The 26,402-nt window shown below is 43.2% G+C and overlaps 1 protein-coding gene across 1 annotated transcript in view; it reads right to left on the reverse strand.

Annotated features, from left to right (window-relative positions):
* C15H16orf96 (chromosome 15 C16orf96 homolog) overlaps positions 1-26,402 on the reverse strand; it is a 58,219-nt gene that overhangs the window by 18,319 nt on the left and 13,498 nt on the right. Inside the window, exons 2-7 of the mRNA XM_057529690.1 lie at positions 8,567-8,671; positions 7,300-7,380; positions 7,004-7,090; positions 5,688-6,879; positions 3,462-3,547; positions 2,988-3,098 (exon numbers count right to left, since the gene is read on the reverse strand). Of these exons, the coding sequence (XP_057385673.1) occupies positions 2,988-3,098; positions 3,462-3,547; positions 5,688-6,879; positions 7,004-7,090; positions 7,300-7,380; positions 8,567-8,671 (1,662 nt within the window). The remainder of the gene's footprint in view (positions 1-2,987; positions 3,099-3,461; positions 3,548-5,687; positions 6,880-7,003; positions 7,091-7,299; positions 7,381-8,566; positions 8,672-26,402) is intronic.

A 26,402-nucleotide genomic window follows, 5' to 3' on the forward strand; every position in this document is an offset into this window, starting at 1 on the left:
TGCATGCAGGATCTAGTTCCCCGACCAGGGATCGAACCCAGGTCCCCTGCATTGGGAGCGTGGAGTCTTTACCCACTGGACCACCAGTGAGGTCCCAAGATGAACTTAATTCTAATTAATGCAAACCTCCTTCACATCCACCTTGCCCCAGATGGGTCTCAAGGTCTAGGATGGACGGTGGAGGTAATGGAAGGGAGATCCTGCTTCAGCCTCGTGTCAGGCTGCTTCCTCCAACACCACATTAGCAGGGAGCTGACCTTTTGGAGGCATCAGGCCCAACATTAACACTTAGATCCCCACTTGGCTCTTCCTAGTTAAAATCTAGAAATAAAGAGGAGCCGGGAGCCTCTAACTTCCACTGCCACGGTAACCTGCATACTGGGTTGACTAATGTCCGCCCCAGAATTCATGCCTGCCCAGAACCCGTGAACATGGTCTTATTTGGAAATAGATCTTTGCAGATGTAATTAGTTAAGATGAGGTCATACTGGATTAGGACAGCCCACATGGATAAGGAGCCCATGTGAAGACACAGATATACACACAGAGAAGAAGGCCACGTGACAACAGAGGCAGAGATTGGAGCGATGCGTCTATAAGCCAAGGAACACCTGGAGCCACCAGAAGCTGGGAGAGGCCAGGAAGGATCCTCCCCTAGAGGCTTCAGACAGAGCAAGGCCCTGTCAGCACCTTTATTTGGGGCTTTTAGCCTCCAGAACTGTGAACGAGTACACGTATCTTGTTTTAAGCCACCCAGTTTGTGATCATCTGTTACAGCAGGCGCAGGAAACTGGTACACCCACTAAGTGGCAGAATCGGGATTGAAACCCAGGCCTATCCAACCACAATAGCAGGCTGCCTCCCAACTGGCTGGTTACTCTGCCTGAATCTGTTTCCTCCTAGTTCAAATGGCATTAATACCACTCCTGTCCCAAAGATGCTGAGAGGACTAGAAATGGCATTTTCCTAGGAGAGTTGGCATTTGATACACATCAGCTGTCTTATCCGTCCCCTCCTGCACCAAGCCAGAGCCTTGGATATAATAGTTTGTTCCAAGAATGGCTTTGGAATGCAGCCTCTGGCTTATAAAAGACACCTGTCCACTTGCAAAGGGCAAATAATGTTTTCACATTATTTGAGTCAGTAAGAAAGAGTTCTATCCTCACTTATTTTCCTGCTGGGTTCTTAGTGGGAAACACTCCAAGAGGAGCACTCTAAGGTGATGGAAACATTTCCATCTTGATTGGGTGGTGCTGACATGGGTGTACCAAGAGGCAAAAATTAATCTAGCTCTTACACTTCAGGCCTGGGCATTTTACTGTGCGTAAAGCATACTTTCATTAAAAGCAAACAAATACTACCGTTCCCCCGCAAAAAACACATAAGGGCTTTGGCGCTGTCCATCTTGTTGACTGCTGTATCGCTGGGCCCTGGAAGGGCGCCTGGCACACAGTGAAGGCTCAATGACGTTGCCTGAATGATTCAGGGAATGAATGGGGATTTCTCGTGCCACCTGTTACGTCCAGAACATTTTCTCCCAGGCATCCAGGTAACGCAGTAACAGCGGCGTTTCCTCTCTAGTCCCGATGTTGCGACAGAACCAGGGCAGAGGTGTCTGCCCTCCCTCCTTCCTCTACTGGAAGGGCTCCACTGATCTGTTGCTGCCCATGTTCATTTAAGAACTATTTAATGAAGCGTGCTGTGTACAAAGCCCAGCTCCTGATCCTTCCAGGGTTCACTTTTATAAGCAATTAGTTCTTGCTGGCACAACGGGCAGGAAGGAAGTCTGGACAAAGGCTGACTTGATCCATTTGGTCTGTTTGGCCAAACTCCTCTTGAGTTTCTCTCAACGAGTGACAGCTCCTTGGAGGCAGATCCTACGCCCACCCCCCGACCCCGAGCAGGGCAGGACATGGTGCTGGACACACATCAGACGTGCTCAAAGAACTGGCCCTGGTCTCCGACCAGGAAGGACACCAATAGGTCCCTAGGACAAGGCATCCCAGTCTCTCTGAAAAGCAGTGGCTAAATGAGGGCACAGAGTTGGCAGGAGACTATGTAGTTCCTGATCCTGGTACTCACAAAAGTCTGGGCCTGAAACCGTGTATTGGGAGCCCACACACGGCCCAGGCACTCCCTTCTTTCCCCGCTTGGGCTGGGCATCGGCTCACCTTCAATGAGCTCCTCCCCCGTCCAAGTTGCCCTGTGCACGCTAGCCTGGTTACTCTGTGTGACCACCTTGGGAGGGGGAGCTGTGCCCTCCCCTTTCGCTCCCCACACCCTAGTGCATCCCACCAACAGCCCCCCGACTTGGAATCAGAAGCCCTCTATGGAAATCACCTCAGGTGGATCTGCTTGGGATTTTGTCTCTTTATACCCTGGGGGAAAGGTCATCTCCTCCCACCGGGAATGACTGATCCTTTCCCCGAGGGTCTGGGATGCCTCTGGGACAAGGCACAGATGGGACTGGTCCCGAGGTCATCAGGGCAGGGTCATCAGGCCAGCTCAGTGAGCCCAAGGGAGAAGGCGTCTGGTTGAATGACCCCTGGGAGGTGCTCTGCATCGTCCTCACATTTCTCACGTCAGACTCTGCTGTTCCGGACAGGCCCCACGGTGTGAGAACTCAGAAACAAGCCAGTTTAGGGGAAAGGTTATGAACATGAACAGTTGGCTCAAGAAATCCTCTTATCCACTCATCGATTCATTCAGCACATTCTGAGCCTTCACTTTGCGCCGGGCACCCTTCTGGCGTGGGTGACCCAAGCGGTGAACGAGACAGATCCTGTTCAGGCCCTCTTGTTTATGTGGGGGGGGTGCGGGTGGCGGGATTTGTTTGCTTTTCATGGAAGTGTAACTTACACACAGTAAAATGCCAGGAAAGTGTCCCTGGTTCCCCTGCCTTCAGGGTGTCTGTGAAATCTCTGGGGAGGATCTGAGTGTCCCGATGAGGAAACCTCCCTCCTCTGGGCCCTTCCGGACCTCCGAACCTTAAACTCACCCAGGCGAATCTGGAGCTTGTCCACTGCCCTGTCCAGCACAAGGTGGTGGTCCTTTATCATCTCTATCTGGTGGCCCCAAATTCTCTCAAGTTCCTCCTCCTACAAGGGGGAAACACAGACACAAGAGGCCTCTGCTTCTGAGGTCGCCACGGCCGGGAAGGGACTTCAAGAGAGTACCAGACCAGGGCGTCCCCAGCCTGCCAGCCAACTGTCACTTTAGACACTTGTCAGGGGGAAACATGTGGCTGCCCACCCCTGGGAGCCTTGCACCAGCCGGGGCAGATCTGCCTCCGCGGGGCTGCACCTCCCTTCTGGGCCCCACTCCCTCCCCAGGGCTCCTTTCAGCTCCAGGACAAACGCTGCATCCAGGAGGGCAGGGCCTCCACCTGGCTCTGGCCATGGAGTCTGCCATCACCTCAAGCCATCATCTTCTCAAATGCCTTTTCTGCCCGGGACACTGACCCTCATCCTGGATTTCTGGAGGCTGCCAATCTTTTCTTGCAATACGTCCACTGTTGTCCCAAGCTTGGAAGAGGCTCCCATATTAGCTGAAAGCAAAGGAGGGGGTAGCTGTTGGGGGCAGGGATGGGGGAAGATGCTTCATCTAGAGTTCCACCTGCTTCTGTTATGAGATATTTAAGGCAGTGCTTTCCAACAGAGAGATGCTGTGAGCTTGGGGGCCTTTGAGGTCATCTAAATTTTTCTAGTGAAAATTTAAAAAAAAAAAATCTAAAAATAAGCAGGTGAAATTAATTTTTTTAAAGATTTTTTTTTGATGTGGACCATTTTTAAAGTCTTTATTGAATTTGTTACAATATAGCCTCTGTTTCATGTTTTGGTTTTTTGGCCCCGAGGCAGGTGGGAACTTAGCTCCCTGATCAGGGATCAGACCCACACCCCCTGCACTGGAAGGTGAAGTCTTAACCACTGGACCACCAGGGAAGTGCCAGGTGAAATTAATTTTAAGAAAATATTTTGTTTAATCCAATACAATCCATGTGGGTTTTTTGGGGGGCCACACTGTGGGGCATGCAGTATTTTAGTTGCCCGATCAGGGACTGAACCCGTGCCCCCTGCATCGGGAGCTTGGAGTCAACCACTGGACCGCCAGGGAAGTCCATAACCCAATATAATCCAAAATAGCATCATTTTGGGAATTCCCTGGCAGTCCAGTGGTTGGGACTCCACGTTTTCACTGATGAGGGCCCGGGTTCAATCCCTGGTCAGGGAACTAAGATCCCACAAGCTGCGTGGCCAAAAAAAAAAAAGGCATCATTTTAATATGTGATCAACAAAATGATTAACGAGATATTTCACATTCTTGTTTTCGTATTAAGCCCTCAATATCTGGTGTGCGCTTTGTGCTTGGACCATATGGGAACTTGAACTTGCCCCATTTCAGATGTTTGACAGCCTCGTGGTTATCCTATTAGGGAAACCTCTCTGGAATTTATTGCCCTCCCAGAAATGGTCCTGAGAAAAACTATGGAGTATTTACTTCCGGGAGTTTATGAAATGTATTATCTCATAACAAGATGCAAAGGGGGATTTAACAAAAAAGGAGAGGGGTGAAAAAAAAAGTGCCCTATATCCAGTTTTGGATGAGAGGCCAAAAAGTGATGTACATGACACAGCTGGGAGGGTAGGAAACACTGCAGCCAAGACACATTCACAACCTATCTTTAGTTTTCTTAACAAAAATGGCAACTGGTCAGAAGTAAAGTTTGGGCTATTATGACTTTATGTTTTATATTTAAATTCATGACTATCATCACCTAAGCTGTGCCCCAGAATTCACAGAGATCGATGTGGTTCTTTTTAGCTGCTCAAAGTTCTACTTTTTCAAGATCTGTGCAATGGCACTGCCCATCAGGGGTGGCGCCACATATGGATTTGACTTAGGCTGATTCAACTATTACACCTGGCAGAGAGCGAAAAAGCAAGATAATGATTCAAAGAGGGGAGGACAGTGGATCTCAAAGTGGGTTCCCTGAGCCAACAGCAGCATAAGCAGCATCCCCCGGAATGGGTTAGAAAGAGAAATTCTAGGGCCCCACTCAGACCAACAGGTCAGATCTGGGGCTGGGCCCAGCAGCCTGTGCCTTACCAAGCGCCCCAGGGATGCTGAGGTGAGCTTAAGGTTGGGAACCACTAGGGTAGGCCATTCTCCTCTCCACTCCCCACAGTGAACATATGCCCATCATGGGCGTGAACTGGGATCATATGTCTATTGGCCCTACTGCCACCTAGAACATGACTGTGGTCTTTAAGAAAACATATGTTTGCCCAGCTGTTGTTCCTAATCCCAAATTGACCACTTCATCTGGGGTCTGTTCAGTGCTATTAGACACTCTGGTTGATCTGGACTTATCAAAATACTGTACAGCAGTACTATTTTATGCGCTATTGAAAGGGAATTTCCAAGAGTAATTTTGACTTGTGATTTTCCTCCTTGAGCACCAACTTTAGACCCTAACCACCCTTCTTCCCTAAGATAAGACCTCACTGTACATTCATTGTAAAAGAATAGACTAGTAAGAGGCTAATGCTTAAGCCAAAGGAATGAATGGTTAATGGTTGAATGCACATTTTGTTGGGGCAGCTAAATGAAAGAGAGGAGGTGCTTCTCAAAGGCCACAGGGAGGGCCTGAGCCCTTGTTACCCTTCCAGAAGCCAGGCCGGGCCTACCTAGATAAGTCATACGCTGATGCAGGTTGGATGACAGCTGGGCGAACTCTTCTTGCAGGGAGTCATGTCTAATGGGCATCTGGGCTATGTGGCTCATGGAATACCTGACGGCCTTCTTCTTGTCTTCAGGGGTCATGGCCTGTTTGGCAGCCAGCACGGCCTGGGACAGGGCCATGTTGGGAGGGACACTGGCAGCAGAGAATGAAGGAGAGAGGACATCCTCATAGTCCACCTCCTGCAAGTCTTCCATCTCGCCGTCCTCGGTGAAGGCCCCGCGGGAGGTCCCCGCGCCCAGGATGTCTGCAAGGACCCCTAAGGGCCCGGATGCGGCCACGGCTGTTGCTATGGTGGCCAATTTGGTGGCCGGGGTGTCCCTGACCAGCCTGGCAGCCGCCTTAGCTGCCAGGGCTGCCAATGTCGCTGAAGCTGCGTAGGCGGCTGCGGCAGCAGCTGCAATGGCAGTGTCGGACTTTATCTGCTGAACCGCAGACGGGGATCCCTTAGGGAGTACTTCCGTGGAGGCCTCAGCCCTTGGGGCTCCATCCTGAGGGACTCCCACTTCCACAGAGGAATATTCTTCCTCCTTTTCTGAGACAGCTGAGAGCTTGGATGTGTCTCCCTGGCGAGACCATGACCGCAGTGAACGAGGCCAAGCTGAGCCGAGTTCCGTGGCTGGGGGTAGGACCCTAGAGCCCCAGAGCTGGGCAGACAGGGAGCCCGACGGGCCTGGGCCAGGCTGGAAATAGCCCAAGCTGGTCCCAGGCAAGCCTCTGGGAGGAGGCCAGCCTCGTGGTGGTACAGGCCAGGATCCTGATTGTGTGGGCTGAGGACCTGGGGCAGGCCCCAGTCCAGGGGCAGGCCCAGGTCCAGACGCAGGCCCAGGTCTGAACGCAGGCCCAGGTCCAGGCGCAGGCCCAGGTCCAGGCGCAGGCCCAGGTTTGAGCACTTGGGCCTGGTCCGGCCCCTGGGCCCTGGGGAGCAGAACTGCTTGGGCAGACTCCTCCTCCTGTAGCTGCCCTGGGACTTGGTAATGCCAGATGGTCTCCAGGAATCTGGGGCACTGGATGGCCTCCACGACCTGGCTGTGGCTAACTTCTTCGTGGTACTCAGCCATCTGGGGAAGGTTGGTCTCTGCAACATGTTCCGCAATCTGCCATAGCTCAGAATCATCCAGCAGTTGTGGAGCAGTTCCCTGCGGAAGAGGGGGCTGGCTTGGCCAAGGCTGCTCCTGACCAGCTCGGCGATCACCCTGCCCACTCCTCACTCCGCCTTCCCCGACGCTCAGATGCTGCCTCTCCACTTCCTCCTTCACTTACCGGGGTGAACATGGCCTCATGGAGGCTGCTCCAGAGCACCATGTCCTCAGTTTTGGGCATGGTGGTTATCTTGTTCTGGAGAGAAATCTGGGGGGGTGGGAAGGAGATTGGGAATAAGGGTCATGAACCCAGAGGGTGCGGTGCCCTCAGTGGCTCCCTCCTCCATGCTGTCCTCCACACTTGCAAATAAATGGGCCTTTCCAGATTGTGTTCTCCTCCTACCCCTCCTTGCCCCCAGCACCCCTGGGCCTGGAGGGCGGGGGTCTGGCATGGTAGGATGGGCCCCAGACCCTCACCACTTCCCGCTGCAGTGCACTCATCTTCCGGTTCTGCTCTTTCAAATCTTCAGAGAAAGCATCTATTCTTTCCAGATGCATCTGTCAAATGAGCCGAGCCTGTGAGCCAGTGGGTGCAGGTTCTGGTCCCAGCCCTGCTTCTCCCCCAGCTCAAATGCAAGGCCTTAGCTCTAGGTAACTAAGAGATGGAGAAGGAAGAACAGATTCCAAAACAAGTGTTTCCCACTGAGTGGGAAAGGGTTCCCTGGGCAAATAAGTTTGGGAAATGCTAGGCTTAAAAAACATTCAGTGGGTTTCTATACTGCAGGACTTCTCAGAGCCTTTAATAGGCCAAAGTACCTTAAGAAACTCCAAGAGGTAAGCTGAGAAGGCATTGTTACCCAAACAGATTTGGCCAACTGTCTGTTTTAGTGTTTCATGACACAGTTTCCTGGCAGTGCCCTTTCTGCTCAGATGGGAGCTACACAGCCCAAGACTGAAGTTCTCACAGTTGCCATCATGGTCAAATACATACACTGACCTGTATATTAGGGATGATACAGTAAATCATGTTATTTCGGGACAAGTTGTAAAACCTCAGCCATAACACCAGCCTGGGGGTGTTGAGGCCTGGCTTCGGAGCCCAGCTCTGACTCACCAGCTATGACCTCACACTTCAGGGATTCCATATCCTTTCACATCACAGTAAGGAGTTAGAACATGTCTGGGTTGATATTCTTGTGGCTACAGAGGGAGCTAGAATGTATGCCTATGCTAGGTTTACTCCACTTTTCAGTGTGAACAAAGTTTTCGAGACAAGGAATAAGTATTCTCTTTCTGCTAAGTTGATGGACTATAAGCCTGGAGTTACCAGGACTTGGGGAGTACCTGTGTGAGAATGAAGCCAACCCAGAGGAAAGCATCACTTGAGGGAGAGATGTTGAGCACCTTGGTATGTGGTATGAACACCTTAATCTGGCTGTAACTAAAGGCATTCCTGACTTTTTAGTAAATGAGACAATAAATTCTCTTCTTTTGCCTAAGCCAGGATGAACTAGGTTTCTGTCACTTACAAATGATGTCTTAACACAGCAGTGTGAGGATCATGGTGGAAGCTGAAGAGAGTTCAGTGGGATGGACCAAGTGGCTCAGCCATGTCAGACGCCTTCTCCTGCCCCCATAGCTGTGTTCTTTGACTAAGAACAGGCTTCTTGGATTTACCCTGTCACCCCAACCACCAGATGTCCAAGCAGCATGGCCAGTATGAAGGATACTGGGGAGGGTCTACCTTGTCAAACATGTCCTTCAGCATGGCCACATCCTTCCTGAGGGTTTCAACAGTGACCCTGAGTGCGTAAATGTTGGTGAGCAAATCCTGCAGGGTCTTCATGGACTGAAGAGGGAGAAAGGAAAGGAAAATGTGAAGTTAGGTGCAGCTGGGGGAAAAGGCAAGTAAAGTGTGGAAGCTCTCTGGTGATGGCCATGGTTCAAAAAGTCTTCTTGGCTCTTCCAAGGCCTAGGCTGGAACATATTCAGAGGCCAGAAAATGACACTGAAGTGAATCGTGCTCTGAGCTCCCAGGTGGCCTAAGTGGGAAGGAGGCAACCCTCGGTTTGAATGTGTTCAGTAAGCAGGAGTCACTCATCATGAAGCATCTCATGCCCTTTGGTGGGAGCCACTGGAAGATCAACAAGGAATTTACTGGATTTATATTTTTAAAGGGTACTTCTGGCCGCATGTGCAGATTGGCCCTGGGAGGGTAAGGGAGAAGCCAGAGGAGCAGGGAGGAAACTACAAGGCAAGAGCTGATGGGTGCAATGTTGGTCTCATAGCTCAGCTCCACCAATGACTGGGGCTGTTACTGCATCTTCCTAGATTTTAGACTCCTCAGTCATTAAATGGGTATGAAAAAATGTGATAATTTATATTAAAGGTCTAGTGCATAGTTAGGCATTCAGATAACAAAAATAACAAATAGTGAAATGGCAGAAGTCCTTCTTATCTGTAATTACATTAAATGTAAATGGTTGAAATGTCAGTTAAAAGGCAGAGATTGGCAGAACGGATAAGAAAACATGATCCAACCTCATGCTGTCTATAGGAGACACATTTCAGATTCAAAGATACAAATAGGTTCATTCACAGAAAGATAGACAAGATGAAAAGGCAGAGGGCTACATACCAGATAAAGCAACAAGATAAAACCCCAGAAAAACAACTAAATGAAGTGCAGATAGGTAACCTTCCAGAAAAAGAATTCAGAATAATGAGAGTGAAGATGATCCAGGACCTCGGAATAAGAATGGAGGCAAAGATTGAGAAGATGCAAGAAATGTTTAACAAAGACCTAGAAGAATTAAAGAACAAACAAACAGAGATGACCAATACAATAACTGAAATGAAAACTACACTAGAAGGAATCAACGGCAAAATAACTGAGGCAGAAGAACGGATAAGTGACCTGGAAGACAGAATGGTGGAATTCACTGCTGTGGAACAGACTAAAGAAAAAAGAATGAAAAGAAATGAAGACAGCCTAAGAGACCTCTGGGACAACATTAAATGCAACAACGTTCGCATTATAGGGGTCCCAGAAGAAGAAGAGAGAGAGAAAGGACCAGAGAAAATATTTGAAGAGATTATAATCGAAAACTTCCCTAACATGGGAAAGGAAATAGCCACCCAAGTCCAGGAAGCACAGCGAGTCCCATACAGGATAAACCCAAGGATAAACATGCCGAGACACATAGTAAACAAACTGGCAAAAATTAAAGACAAAGAAAAATTATTGAAAGCAGCAAGGGAAAAACGACAAATAACATACAAGGGAACTCCCATAAGGTTAACAGCTGATTTCTCAGCAGAAACTCTACAAGCCAGAAGGGTGTGGCATGATATACTTAAAGTGATGAAAGGGAAGAACCTACAACCAAGATTACTCTACCCGGCAAGGATCTCATTCAGATTTCATGGAGAAATCAAAAGCTTTACAGACAAGCAAAAGCTACGAGAATTCAGCACCACCAAACCAGCTCTACAACAAATGCTAAAGGAACTTCTCTAAGTGGGAAACACAAGAGAAGAAAAGGACCTACAAAACCAAACCCAAAACAATTAAGAAAATGGTCATAGGAACATACATATCAATAATTACCTTAAACGTGAATGGATTAAATGCTCCAACCAAAAGACACAGGCTTGCTGAATGGATACAAAGACAAGACCCATATATATGCTGTCTACAAGAGACCCACTTCAGACCTAGGGACACATACAGACTGAAAGTGAGGGGATGGAAAAAGATATTCCATGCAAATGGAAATCAAAAGAAAGCTGGAGTAGCTATACTCATATCAGATAAAATAGACTTTAAAATAAAGAATGTTACAAGAGACAAGCAAGGACACTACATAATGATCAAGGGATCAATCCAAGAAGAAGATATAACAATTATAAATATATATGCACCCAACATAGGAGCACCTCAATACATAAGGCAACTGCTAACAGCTATAAATGAGGAAATCGACAGTAACACAATAATAGTGGGGGACTTTAACACCTCACTTACACCAATGGACAGATCATCCAAAATGAAAATAAATAAGGAAACAGAAGCTTTAAATGACACAATAGACCAGATAGATTTAATTGATATTTATAGGACATTCCATCCAAAAACAGCAGATTACACATTCTTCACAAGTGCGCACGGAACATTCTCCAGGATAGATCACATCTTGGGTCACAAATCAAGCCTCAGTAAATTTAAGAAAATCGAAATCATATCAAGTATCTTTTCTGACCACAACGCTATGAGATTAGAAATCAATTACACGGAAAAAAACGTAAAAAACACAAACACATGGAGGCCAAACAATACGTTACTAAATAACCAAGAGATCACTGAAGAAATCAAAGAGGAAATCAAAAAATACCTAGAGACAAATGACAATGAACACACAACGATCCAAAACCTATCGGATGCAGGAAAGCAGTTCTAAGAGGGAAGTTTATAGCTATACAAGCCTACCTAAAGAAACAAAAAAAATCTCAAGTAAACAATCTAACCTTACACCTAAAGGAACTAGAGAAAGAAGAACAAACAAAACCCAAAGTTAGCAGAAGGAAAGACATCATAAAGATCAGAGTGGAAATAAATGAAATAGAAACAAAGAAAACAATAGCAAAGATCAATAAAACTAAAAGCTGGTTCTTTGAGAAGATAAACAAAATTGAAAAGCCATTAGCCAGACTCATCAAGAAAAAGAGGGAGAGGACTCAAATCAATAAAATCAGAAATGAAAAAGAAGTTACAACAGACACCGCAGAAATACAAAACATCCTAAGAGACTACTACAAGCAACTCTATGCCAATAAAATGGACAACCTGGAAGAAATGGACAAATTCTTAGAAAGGTATAACCTTCCAAGACTGAACCAGGAAGAAACAGAAAATACGAACAGACCAATCACAAGTAATGAAATTGAAACTGTGATTTAAAAATCTTCCAACAAAGAAAAGTCCAGGACCAGATGGCTTCACAGGTGAATTCTATCAAACATTTAGAGAAGAGCTAACACCCATCCTTCTCAAACTCTTCCAAAAAATTGCAGAGGAAGGAACACTCCCAAACTCATTCTATGAGGCCACCATCACCCTGATACCAAAACCAGACAAAGACACTACAAAAAAAGAAAATTACAGACCAATATCACTCATGAATATAGATGCAAAAATCCTCAACAAAATACTAGCAAACAGAATCCAACAACACATTAAAAGGATCATACACCACGATCAAGTGGGATTTATCCCAGGGATGCAAGGATTCTTCAATATATGCAAATCAATCAATGTGATACATCATATTAACAAATGAAGAATAAAAACTATATGATCATCTCAATAGATGCAGAAAAAGCTTTTGACAAAATTCAACACCCATTTATGATAAAAACTCTCCAGAAAGTGGGCATAGAGGGAACTTTCCTCAACATAATAAAGGCCATATACGACAAACCCACAGCAAACATCATTCTCAATGGTGAAAAACTGGAAGCATTTCCTCTAAGATCAGGAACGAGACAAGGATGTCCACTCTCACCACTATTATTCAACATAGTTCTGGAAGTCCTAGCCACGGCAATCAGAGAAGAAAAAGAAATAAAAGGAATACAAACTGGAAAAGAAGAAGTAAAACTGTCACTGTTTGCAGATGACATGATACTATACATAGAGAATCCTAAAAATGCCACCAGAAAACTACTAGAGCTAATCAATGAATTTGGTAAAGTTGCAGGATACAAAATTAATGCACAGAAATCTCTTGCATTCCTATACACCAATGATGAAAAATCTGAAAGAGAAATTATGGAAACACTCCCATTTACCATTGCAACAAAAAGAATAAAATACCTAGGAATAAACCTACCTAGGGAGACAAAAGACCTGTATGCAGAAAACTATAAGACACTGATGAAAGAAATTAAAGATGATATCAACAAATGGAGAGATATACCATGTTCTTGGATTGGAAGAATCAACATTGTGAAAATGACTCTACTACCCAAAGCAATCTAGAGTCAATGATTCAATGCAATCCCTATCAAATTACCAATGGCATTTTTTACAGAACTAGAACAAATCATCTTAAAATTTGTATGGAGACACCAAAGACCCCGAATAGCCAAAGCAGTCTTGAGGGAAAAAAACGGAGCTGGAGGAATCAGACTCCCTGACTTCATACTATACTACAAAGCTACAGTAATCAAGACAATATGGTACTGGCACAAAAACAGAAACATAGATCAATGGAACAAGATAGAAAGCCCAGAGATAAACCCACGCACCTATGGTCAACTAATCTATGACAAAGGAGGCAAAGATATACAATCGAGAAAAGACAGTCTCTTCAATAAGTGGTGCTGGGAAAACTGGACAGCTACATGTAAAAGAATGAAATTAGAACACTCCCTAACACCATACACAAAAATAAACTCAAAATGGATTCGAGACCTAAATGTAAGACCGGACACTATAAAACTCTTAGAGGAAAACATAGGAAGAACACTCTTTGACATCAATCACAGCAAGATCTTTTTTGATCCACCTCCTAGAGTAATGGAAATAAAAACAAAAATAAACAAATGGGACCTAATGAAACTTCAAAGCTTTTGCACAGCAAAGGAAATCATAAACAAGACGAAAAGACAACCCTCAGAATGGGAGAAAATATTTGCAAATGAATCAACGGACAAAGGATTAATCTCCAAAATATATAAACAGCTCATTCAGCTCAATATTAAAGAAACAAACAACCCAATCCAAAAATGGGCAGAAGACCTAAATAGACATTTCTCCAAAGAAGACATACAGATGGCCAAGAAGCACATGAAAAGATGCTCAACATCACTAATTATTAGAGAAATGCAAATCAAAACTACAATGAGGTATCACCTCACACCAGTTAGAATGGGCATCATCAGAAAATCTACAAACAAATGCTGGAGAGAGTATGGAGAAAAGGGAACCCTCCTTGCACTGTTGGTGGGAATGTAAATTGATACAGTCACTATGGAGAACAGTATGGAGGTTCCTTAAAAAACTAAAAATAGATTTACCATATGATCCAGCAATCCCACTACTGGGCGTATACCCAGAGAAAACCATAATTCAAAAAGACACATGCACCCGAATGTTCATTGCAGCACTATTTACAATGGCCAGGTCATGGAAGCAACCTAAATGCCCATCGACAGACGAATGGATAAAGAAGTTGTGGTACATATATACAATGGAATATTACTCAGCCATAAAAAGGAATGAAATTGAGTCATTTGCTGAGACGTGGATAGATCTAGAAACTGTCATACAGAGTGAAGTAAGTCAGAAAGAGAAAAACAAATATCGTATATTAATGCATGTATGTGGAACCTAGAAAAATGGTACAGATGAGCCGGTTTGCAGGGCAGAAGTTGAGACACAGATGTAGAGAACAGACATATGGACACCAAGGGGGGAAAACTGCGGTGGGGTGGGGATGGTGGTGTGCTGAACTGGGCGACTGGGATTGACATGTATACACTGATGTGTATAAAATTGATGACTAACAAGAACCTGCAGTATAAAAAAAAACAAACAAAACAACTAATACTAAACTTTCATTGGGTTATTTGTATGGAAATATGTTAATATGTTTCAGACATTACATGAAATTTCTAAAAATCTTATATGTTCTGGTATAATGTTATATGTCATAATTCTAGTTATTACTTTAAAATGTATATCTCAGAAATAAAAAAAAAAGATACAAATAGGTTGAAAACAAAAGGATAGAAAAAGATATACTATGCAAGCAGTAACTAACAGAGAAGCAGAGTGGCTACACTAACATCAGACAAAATAGACTTTAAGATAAAAATTGTTACTAAGACACAGAGGAACATTTATAATGATAAGTGGATCAATCCATCAGGAAGATATAATAATTATAAACATACATGCACCTAGCAATGAAGTCCCAAAACTATATGAAGCAAAAACTGAGATAACTGAAAGGAGAAATAGTTGAAGACTTCAATACCCCATTTTCAATAATGGATAAAACAACTAGATAGAAGATCATCAAGGAAATAGAAGATTTGAACATCACTATAAACCAATTGGATATAACAGACATCTATAGAACACTCCACTCAACAATGGCAGAATATACATATTGGGTTGGCCAAGAAGTTCATTCGGGTTTTTCCATAAGATGTTATGGAAAAAACTGAACAAACTTCTTGGCCAACCCAATAGAACATTCTACCAGATAGACCATATGTTAGGCCACAAGACAAGACTCAATAAATTTAAAAAGGATTGAAATCATACAAAATGTGTATTCTCGACCACAATGGAGTTAAATTAGAAATCAATAACAGGGGCTTCCCTGGTAGCACAGTGGTTAAGAATCTGCCTGTCAATGCAGGGGACAAGGGTTCGAGTCCTGGTCCAGGAAGATCCCACATGCTGCAGAGCAACTAAGCCCGTGCGCCACAACTACTGAGCCTGTGCTGTAGAGCCCGTGAGTCACAACTACTGAAGCCCGGGCGCCTAGAGCCCATGCTCTGCAACAAGAGAAGCCAACGCAATGAGAAGCCCACGCTGGCAATGAAGAGTAGCCCCTGCTCACCACAACTAGAGAAAGCCCACGTGCAGCAGTGAAGACCCAATGCAGCCAAAAATAAATAAATAAATAAAATTTATTTTTAAAAAAATCAGTAACAGAAGAAACTTTTGGAAGTTCACAAATATATGGAAATTAAACAACATTCTCCTAAATAACCAATGGGTCAAAGAAGAAACTGCAAAGGAAATTAGAAACACTTCGAGATGAATTAAAATGAAAACACAAACACACCAAAACTTATGGGATGCAGCTAAAGCAGTGCTTACAGAGAAATTTTAGCTGGAAGTGACAATATTAATAAAGAAGAAAGATCTCAAATCAATAGCCTAATCTTCTACCTTAAGACACTGGAAAAGACAGATCAAAATAAAACTAAAGAAAGTAGAAAAACTGAAACAATAAAGATTAGAGTGGAAACTAATGAAATAGAGCAGGGATCCCCAACCCCTGGTCCACGGACAGCAGGAGGTGAGCAGCGGGCAAGCAAGCAAGCTTCATCTGTATTTATAGCCGCTCCCCATTGCTCACATTACCACCTGAGCTCCACGTCCTGTCAGCATTATGGTGAGTTGTATAATTATATACTACAATGTAATAATAATAGAAATAAAGTGCATGATAAATATAATGCTCTTAAATCATCCTGAAACCACCCCACTCCCCGGTCCGTGGAAAAATTGTCTTCCATGAAACCAGTCCCTCATGCCAAAAAGGTTGGGGACCACTGAAATAAAGAACAGAAAAATAATAGAGGAAATCAATGAAACTAAAAGCTGGTTCTTTGAAAAGATCAACAAAATTAGCAAACCTTTAGCTGGATTGACCAAGAAAAAAGGAGAAGACTCAAATTACTAGAATGAGAAATGAAAGAGGGAACATTGCTATTGACCCTACAGAAAAAAAAAGAATTATAAAGGAATACTATGAACAGCTGTATGCCAACAAATCAGATAAGGTGGATGAAATGGACAAATTCCTAGAAAGACATAAACTGCCAAGACTGACTCAAGACAAAATAATCTGAATAGACCTAAAACAAGTAAAATGACTGAATTCGCAAAACAAAAACAAAAACAACACGTGAAAAAAGGCCCAAGCCCAGATGGCTTCACCAATGACTTTTATCAAAAATTTAAGGAGAATTAATACCAATTCTTAACAAACTTTTCCAAAAAACAGAAGAATTCCTAACTCATTCTATGAAGCCAATATTGCCCTGATAAAAATCAAAGATATCACAGGAAAACTAGAATATGGATGCAAAAATCCTCAACAAAATACTACCACACTGAATCCAGCAACATATAAGGCAAATAATCTGATTAAAAATGAGCAGGGACTTCCCTGGGGGTCCAGTGGATAAGACTCTGCACTCTCAATGCAGGGGGCCTGGGTTCGATCCCTGGTCAGGGAACTAGATCCTGCATGCATGCCACAACTAAGAGTTTGCATGCCGCAACTAAAGAGTCCACATGTCACAACTAAAAGATCTTGTGTGCCTCAAGGAAGATCCTGCGTGCCACAACTAAGACCCAGCACAGCCAAAATAAATATTTTTAAAAATGGGCAAAGATCTGAACAGACATTTCTCCAAAGATGATATACAAATGGGCAATAAGCACAAGAAAAGATGCTCAACATCATTAGTCACCAGGAAAATAAAAATTAAAACCAAAATGAGGGCTTCCCTGGTGGCGCAGTGGTTGAGAATCTGCCTGCCGATGCAGGGGACATGGGTTCGAGTCCTGGTCTGGGAAGATCCCACATGCCGCGGAGCAACTAGGCCCGTGAGCCACAATTACTGAGCCTGAGCGTCTGGAGCCTGTGTTCCGCAACAAGAGAGGCCGTGATAATGAGAGGCCCATGCACCGCAATGAAGAGTGGCCCCCACTTGCCGCAACTAGAGAAAGCCCTCGCACAGAAACAAAGACCCAACACAGCCATAAATAAAATAAATAAATAAATAAATAAACCCAAAGTTTAAAAAAGAAAAACAAAAAACAAAAAACCCACAATGAGATATGCTAGGATGGCTATCATCAAAAAGACAGAAAATAAGAAGTGCTGGTGAGGATGTGGAGAAATTGGAATCCTCATACACTGCCAGCAGGAATATAAAATGGTGCAGCCTCTTTGGAAAACAGGCTAACAGTTCCCTAAGATTGAAAAAGAGTTACCATGTGGTCCAGCAATTCCACCTCTAGCTATATAGAAATGAAAGCCTATGTTCACAGAAAATCTTGTACAGCAATGTTCATAGCGGCATTATTCCTAATAGCTAAAAGGTGGAAATAACCCAAATACCCATCAACTGATAAAATCTGGTCTACCCATACAATGGAATATTATATGGCAAAAAAAAGCACTGATACATGCTACAGATAAGCCTGAAGACATTATGGTAAGGGACTTCCCTGGTGGTCCAGTGGTAAAGAATCCACCTTCCAATGCAGGGGACACAGGTTCGATCCCTGATCGGGGAACTAAGATCCCACATGCCACAGGGCAACTAAGCTCGCATGCCGCAACTACCGAGCGTGCGCACCTCAACGAGAGAGCCCGCATGCCGCAAACTACAGAGCCCACACGCCCTGGAGCCTGCAGGCCACAACTACAGAGCCCATGCACCCTGGAGCCTGGGCGCCACAACTAGAAAGAGAAAATCCATATGCCACAACTAGGGAGAAGCCCGCGCACCACAACGAAGAGCCCATGCTGCAATGAATGATCCCATGTGCCTCAACGAAGATCCTGCATGCCGCAACTAAGACCCAACGCAGCCAAAAAACAAAGAAAAAAAGAAAAGAAAATTGCAAAAAAACCCCTCAAAAAAACCTTCTACTCCAATATAAAATAAAAATTAAAAAAAAAAAAGACATTATGGTAAGTGAAATGTTGAAGATGTCTTAAAATTGACTGTGATAGTTGCACAACTGTGAGTACACTAAAATCACTGCACTGTATACTTCATTTTAAATTGAGGTACAATTGACATATAACATTACGGTATACTTTATTTTTTTATTTTTATTTTTTAAAATAAATTTATTTATTTATTTATTTTTGGCTGTGTTGGGTCTTCATTGCTGTGCACGGGCTTTCCCTAGTCGCGGCGAGAGGGGGCTACTCTTCATTGTGGTGTGCGGGCTTCTCATTGCCGTGGTTTCTCTTGCTGCGGAGCACAGGCTCTAGGCACATGAGCTTCAGTAGTTGTGGTATGTGGGCTCAGTAGTTATGGATTGCGGGCTCTAGAGCTCAGGCTCAGTAGTTGTGGTGCACGGGCTTAGTTGCTCCGTGGCATGTGGGATCTTCCCAGACCAGGGCTCAAACCCGTGTCCCCTGCATTGGCAGGCGGATTCTTAACCACTGTGCCACCAGGGAAGCCCCCAGTATACCTTAAATGGATGAACTTTCTGGTATGTGGAATATATCTCAATAAAGCTTTAAACAATAGCATTTTTGTTTTAACTGGGGGAAACTGCAACACTGTCTATTGGATGGTATTCACGAGTTACTGTTAATTCTGCTGGGAGTGATAATAGTATTGAGACACCAGTTTTCCAAGGCCTTACCTGCTGTAGATAGAAAAATGCTTTTCAGAGAAATCTACAAGGTCCAGATCCCCCACCTATGCAGGGATGCTTCCCCCTCCCCTTGTCTCTCTGGGTGTAACCAGGGGACCAAATCACCTGAGCAGGAATCATACCCCCCTCCCATGGGCAACTACAGGGCAAACCCAGAAATGATGGCCTGGTGGGTTGCTGCACGGGTAGGGGCTGCACAGGAGAGGAGGAAGACTCTTTTCTCGTGGGTCTCCTAGGACATGCAGTTAAAGGTTTCCCACCCCAGATCTAGCCTGCTTCTCACAAGGTGGGCCATGCCCCGAACTCTGGACTGTGTTGGTGGGAGAATAACCAGGAAGGTCCCACTTGGCCCCTCAGGCCACAATCAGGGCTGGGATGTAGCCAAGTTCAGGGAAGCAAATTCTAGAAAGCTGCCCTTCTTGGAAGCAAAATGTCCAGACATTCATTCTCCCTCTGTCTTTGTCTCTTTCTCTCTGTCTGAAGACGGCTTCAAGAATGTAGGTTCGACCTGAGCTCCAAGTGCTTCCAGAAGCTTTCAAGGGCTGATAAGGGGGTCCAAGACAAACATCCCCTTGAACAATCAGCTAGACTAGTCTACAAGGCCTCAGAGCCAGAACTTTGGGAAATGGGAATGCTAACACCACCTCCTTCCCAGGAAAGGAGGAATGCAATAGCCCTTCCCGGCACCCTGGGAAGAGCACTGCCAACGCAGGAAGTTCATTACTATTACTGCAATGACTTGCACCTTGATTCTCTAAAACCCCAAAGCGTCTTCCGTGCCCTTAAGCTTTGCTTTGAAATTCTCAAAAACCAATATAAATTTAAAATCATTTTAATTGTGGGATACACAGCAGGAGATTTTGGTTGGGGGAGGGAGTTTTGAAATTTCAAAAAAAAAAGCAGCAACAGGTTGTTACAACCCCCTAGTGGGACACACAAGTTTACTTATGGAAACGGGGTTAGCCAGAACAATCTTAATAACAAACAGCAGACATGGCCCCTCATTTTCCCGTGTGAGGCCAGCCGGGGTTATCATAACAGATGAGATAACCTGAGATAACCTGAGATAACCAAGGTCTCGAGGAGACAGCCAGGGGCTTCTGAGCAGCTTTCTAAAACTCTTGTTCAGAGCTGCCTGGGAGATGCGGGCAGGGCCTGGGAACCTGCAATTCTGGAAATGCTCCCTGGCGCCGGGAGCCTGGGTGGGTGCCCCCCTGGAGGTTACGGAGCCAATGCACAGCAAGCAGGGAGCCCAGGTTTTCTAAGCAGTTCTCAATGGGGCGATTTGGCCCCCAGTGGGTATTTGGCAAGTCTGGAGACATTTCTGGTTGTCATGACTATGGGGCGTTCCTGGCATCTAGTGGGTCGAGGCCAAGGATGCTGCTCAGCATCCCTCAGTGCACTGGACAGTCTCCACCACAAAGAATTATCCGGCCCTACGCACACGGAATAGTGTGTGCATCGAGACCCGGGGGAAGGAGCAGTGACCCTGGGGGAGACTGAACCAGACCTACCTGCTAGTGTTGGAGGGTCTCCTGCAGAGGCGGGGGCTGGCTCTGTTTCACCGTGGGGACAAGGACACTGGCAGTAGAGGTTCTGGGAAGTACTCCTTGGCGTGAGCCCTCCCAGAGTCTGCCATTAGGGCCACCAAAGAGCCCAGGTAGGCTCCAGTGTTGGGTTGCCTCAGGCAAAACAACCAACAGGGAGGGAACCCAGCCCCACCCATCAACAGTCAAGTGGATTAAAGTTTTACGGAGCTCTAACCGCCACAGCAACAGTCAGCTCTACCCACCACCAGAGCCTCCCATCAAGCCTCTTAGATAGCCTCAACCACCAGAGGGCAGACAGCAGAAGCAAGAAAAACTACACTCCTGCAGCCTGTGGAACAAAAACCACATTTACAGAAAGATAGACAAGATGAAAAGGCAGAGGGCTATATACCAGATGAAGGAACAAGAAAAAACCCCAGAAAAACAACTAAATGAAGTGCAGATAGGCAACCTTCCAGAAAAAGAATTCAGAATAATGAGAGTGAAGATGATCCAGGACCTCAGAATAAGAATGGAGGCAAAGATTAAGAAGATGCAAGAAATGATTAACAAAGACCTAGAAGAATTAAAGAACAAACAAACAGAGATGACCAATACAATAACTGAAATGAAAACTACACTAGAAGGAATCAATAGCAGAATAACTGAGGCAGAAGAATGGATAAGTGACCTGGAAGACAGAATGGTGGAATTCACTGCTGTGGAACAGACTAAAGGAAAAAGAATGAAAAGAAATGAAGACAGCCTAAGAGACCTCTGGGACAACATTAAATGCAACAACATTCGCATTATAGGGGTCCCAGAAGGAGAAGAGAGAGAGAAAGGACCAGAGAAAATATTTGAAGAGATTATACTCAAAAACTTCCGTTAACATGGGAAAGGAAATAGCCACCCAAGTCCAGGAAGTGCAGAGAGTCCCATACAGGATAAACCCAAGGAGAAACACGCCAAGACACATAGTAATCAAAGTGGCAAAAATTAAAGACAAAGAAAAATTATTGAAGGCAGCAAAGGAAAAACGACAAATAACATACAAGGGAACTCCCATAAGGTTAACAGCTGATTTCTCAGCAGAAACTCTACAAGCCAGAAGGGTGTGGCATGATATACTTAAAATGATGAAAGGGAAGAACCTACAACCAAGATTACTCTACCTGGTAAGGATCTCATTCAGATTTCATGGAGAAATCAAAAGCTTTACAGACAAGCAAAAGCTACGAGAATTCAGCACCACCAAACCAGCTCTACAACAAATGCTAAAGGAACTTCTCTAAGTGGGAAACACAAGAGAAGAAAAGGACCTACAAAACCAAACCCAAAACAATTAAGAAAATGGTCATAGGAACATACATATCGATAATTACCTTAAACGTGAATGGATTGAATGCTCCAACCAAAAGACACAGGCTCGCTGAATGGATACAAAGACAAGACCCATATATATGCTGTCTACAAGAGACCCACTTTAGACCTAGGGACACATACAGACTGAAAGTGAGGGGATGGAAAAAGATATTCCATGCAAATGGAAATCAAAAGAAAGCTGGAGTAGCTATAATCATATCAGATAAAATAGACTTTAAGAGAAAGAATGTTACAAGAGACAAGCAAGGACACTACATAATGATCAAGGGATCAATCCAAGAAGAAGATATAACAATTATAAATATATATGCACCCAACATAGGAGCACCTCAATATATAAGGCAACTGCTAACAGCTATAAATGAGGAAATCGACAGTAACACAATAATAGTGGGGAACTTTAACACCTCACTTATACCAATGGACAGGTCATCCAAAATGAAAATAAATAAGGTAACAGAAGCTTTAAATGACACAATAGACCAGATAGATTTAATTGATATTTATAGGACATTCCATCCAAAAACAGCAGATTACACATTCTTCACAAGTGCGCACGGAACATTCTCCAGGATAGATCACATCCTGGGTCACAAATCAAGCCTCAGTAAATTTAAGAAAATTGAAATCATATCAAGCATCTTTTCTGACCACAACGCTATGAGATTAGAAATGAAATACAGGGAAAAAAACGTAAAAAAGACAAACACATGGAGGCTAAACAATACGTTACTAAATAACCAAGAGATCACTGAAGAAATCAAACAGGAAATAAAAAAATACCTAGAGACAAATGACAATGAAAACACGACGACTCAAAACCTATGGGATGCAGCAAAAGCGGTTCTAAGAGGGAAGTTTATAGCTATACAAGCCTACCTAAAGAAGCAAGAAAAATCTCAAGTAAACAATCTAACCTTACACCTAAAGAAACTAGAGAAAGAAGAACAAACAAAACCCAAAGTTAGCAGAAGGAAAGAAATCATAAAGATCAGAGCAGAAATAAATGAAATAGAAACAAAGAAAACAATAGCAAAGATCAATAAGACTAAAAGTTGGTTCTTTGAGAAGATAAACAAAATTGATAAGCCATTAGCCAGACTCATCAAGAAAAAGAGGGAGAGGACTCAAATCAATAAAATCAGAAACGAAAAAGGAGAAGTTACAACAGACACCGCAGAAATACAAAACATCCTAAGAGACTACTACAAGCAACTTTATGCCAATAAAATGGACAACCTGGAAGAAATGGACAAATTCTTAGAAAGGTATAACCTTCCAAGACTGAATCAGGAAGAAACAGAAAATATGAACAGACCAATCACAAGTAATGAAATTGAAACTGTGATTAAAAACCTTCCAACAAACAAAAGTCCAGGACCAGATGGCTTCACAGGTGAATTCTATCAAACATTTAGAGAAGAGCTAACACCCATCCTTCTCAAACTCTTCCAAAAAATTGCAGAAGAAGGAACACTCCCAAACTCATTCTATGAGGCCACCATCACCCTGATACCAAAACCAGACAAAGACACTACAAAAAAAGAAAATTACAGACCAATATCACTGATGAATATAGATGCAAAAATCCTCAACAAAATACTAGCAAACAGAATCCAACAACACATTAAAAGGATCATACACCACGATCAAGTGGGATTTATCCCAGGGATGCAAGGATTCTTCAATATACGCAAATCAATCAATGTGATACACCATATTAACAAATTGAAGAAGAAAAACCATATGATCATCTCAATAGATGCAGAAAAAGCTTTTGACAAAATTCAACACCCATTTCTGATAAAAACTCTCCAGAAAGTGGGCATAGAGGGAACCTACCTCAACATAATAAAGGCCATATATGACAAACCCACAGCAAACATCATTCTCAATGGTGAAAAACTGAAAGCATTTCCTCTAAGATCAGGAACGAGACAAGGATGTCCACTCTCACCACTATTATTCAACATAGTTCTGGAAGTCCTAGCCACGGCAATCAGAGAAGAAAAAGAAATAAAAGGAATACAAATTGGAAAAGAAGAAGTAAAACTGTCACTGTTTGCGGATGACATGATACTATACATAGAGAATCCTAAAACTGCCACCAGAAAACTGCTAGAGCTAATTAATGAATATGGTAAAGTTGCAGGTTACAAAATTAATGCACAGAAATCTCTTGCATTCCTATACACTAATGATGAAAAATCTGAAAGAGAAATTATGGAAACACTCCCATTTACCATTGCAACAAAAAGAATAAAATACCTAGGAATAAACCTACCTAGGGAGACAAAAGACCTGTATGCAGAAAACTATAAGACACTGATGAAAGAAATTAAAGATGATACAAATAGATGGAGAGATATACCATGTTCTTGGATTGGAAGAATCAACATTGTGAAAATGAGTATACTACCCAAAGCAATCTACAGATTCAATGCAATCCCTATCAAATTACCAATGGCATTTTTTAAGGAGCTAGAACAAATCATCTTAAAATTTGTATGGAGACACAAAAGACCCCGAATAGCCAAAGCAGTCTTGAGGCAAAAAAATGGAGCTGGAGGAATCAGACTCCCTGACTTCAGACTATACTACAAAGCTACAGTAATCAAGACAATATGGTACTGGCACAAAAACAGAAACATAGATCAATGGAACAAGATAGAAAGCCCAGAGATTAACCCACGCACCTATGGTCAACTAATCTATGACAAAGGAGGCAAAGATATACAATGGAGAAAAGATAGTCTCTTCAATAAGTGGTGCTGGGAAAACTGGACAGCTACATGTAAAAGAATGAAATTAGAATACTCCCTAACACCATACACAAAAATAAACTCAAAATGGATTAGAGACCTAAATATAAGACTGGACACTATAAAACTCTTAGAGGAAAACATAGGAAGAACACTCTTTGACATAAATCACAGCAAGATCTTTTTTGATCCACCTCCTAGAGTAATGGAAATAAAAACAAAAATAAACAAGTGGGACCTAATGAAACTTCAAAGCTTTTGCACAGCAAAGGAAACCATAAACAAGACAAAAAGACAACCCTCAGAATGGGAGAAAATATTTGCAAATGAATCAACGGACAAAGGATTAATCTCCAAAATATATAAACAGCTCATTCAGCTCAATATCAAAGAAACAAACACCCCAATCCAAAAATGGGCAGAAGACCTAAATAGACATTTCTCCAAAGAAGACATACAGACGGCCACGAAGCACATGAAAAGATGCTCAACATCACTAATTATTAGAGAAATGCAAATCAAAACTACAATGAGGTATCACCTCACTCCTGTTAGAATGGGCATCATCAGAAAATCTACAAACAACAAATGCTGGAGAGGGTGTGGAGAAAAGGGAACCCTCTTGCACTGTTGGTGGGAATGTAAATTGATACAGCCACTATGGAGAACAATATGGAGGTTCCTTAAAAAACTAAAAATAGAATTACCATATGACCCAGGAATCCCACTACTGGGCATATACCCAGAGAAAACCATAATTCAAAAAGACACATGCACCCGAATGTTCAGTGCAGCACTATTTACAATAGCCAGGTCATGGAAGCAACCTAAATGCCCATCAACAGACGAATGGATAAAGAAGTTGTGGTACATATATACAATGGAATATTACTCAGCCATAAAAAGGAACGAAATTGAGTCATTTGTTGAGACGTGGATGGATCTAGAGACTGTCATACAGAGTGAAGTAAGTCAGAAAGAGAAAAACAAATATCGTATATTAATGCATGTATGTGGAACCTAGAAAAATGGTACAGATGAGCCAGTTTGCAGGGCAGAAGTTGAGACACAGATGTAGAGAATGGACATATGGACACCAAGGGGGGAAAACTGCGGTGAGGTGGGGATGGTGGGGTGCTGAATTGGGCGATTGGGATTGACATGTATACACTGATGTGTATAAAACTGATGCCTAATAAGAACCTGCAGTATAAAAAAACAAACAAAACAACTAATACTAAACTTTCATTGGGTTATTTGTATGGAAATATGTTAATATAAATGTTTCAGACATTACATGAAATTTCTAAAAATCTTATATTTGTATTTGTATGGAAATATGTATGGAAATATGTTAATATAAATGTTTCAGACATTACATGAAATTTCTAAAAATCTTATATTTGTATTTGTATGGAAATATGTATGGAAATATGTTAATATAAATGTTTCAGACATTACAGGAAACTTCTAAAAATCTTACATGTTCTGGTATAAGGTTATAAGTAATAATCCTAGTTATTACTTTAAAATGTATATCTCAGAAATAACTAATTTTCTTGTCAACTGCATTATTATGAACTTTCATCAAATCTTTAACCATGGTCATTTTTAAGTCTTCTGTCATTTACAGACAGTTCTGGGTGTACTCTGATGATTTTGCAAATATGTTCCTATAAAAGGGTT

This window comes from Balaenoptera acutorostrata, chromosome 15 (assembly GCF_949987535.1).
Source record: "Balaenoptera acutorostrata chromosome 15, mBalAcu1.1, whole genome shotgun sequence".
Taxonomy (NCBI): Eukaryota; Metazoa; Chordata; class Mammalia; order Artiodactyla; family Balaenopteridae; genus Balaenoptera; species Balaenoptera acutorostrata.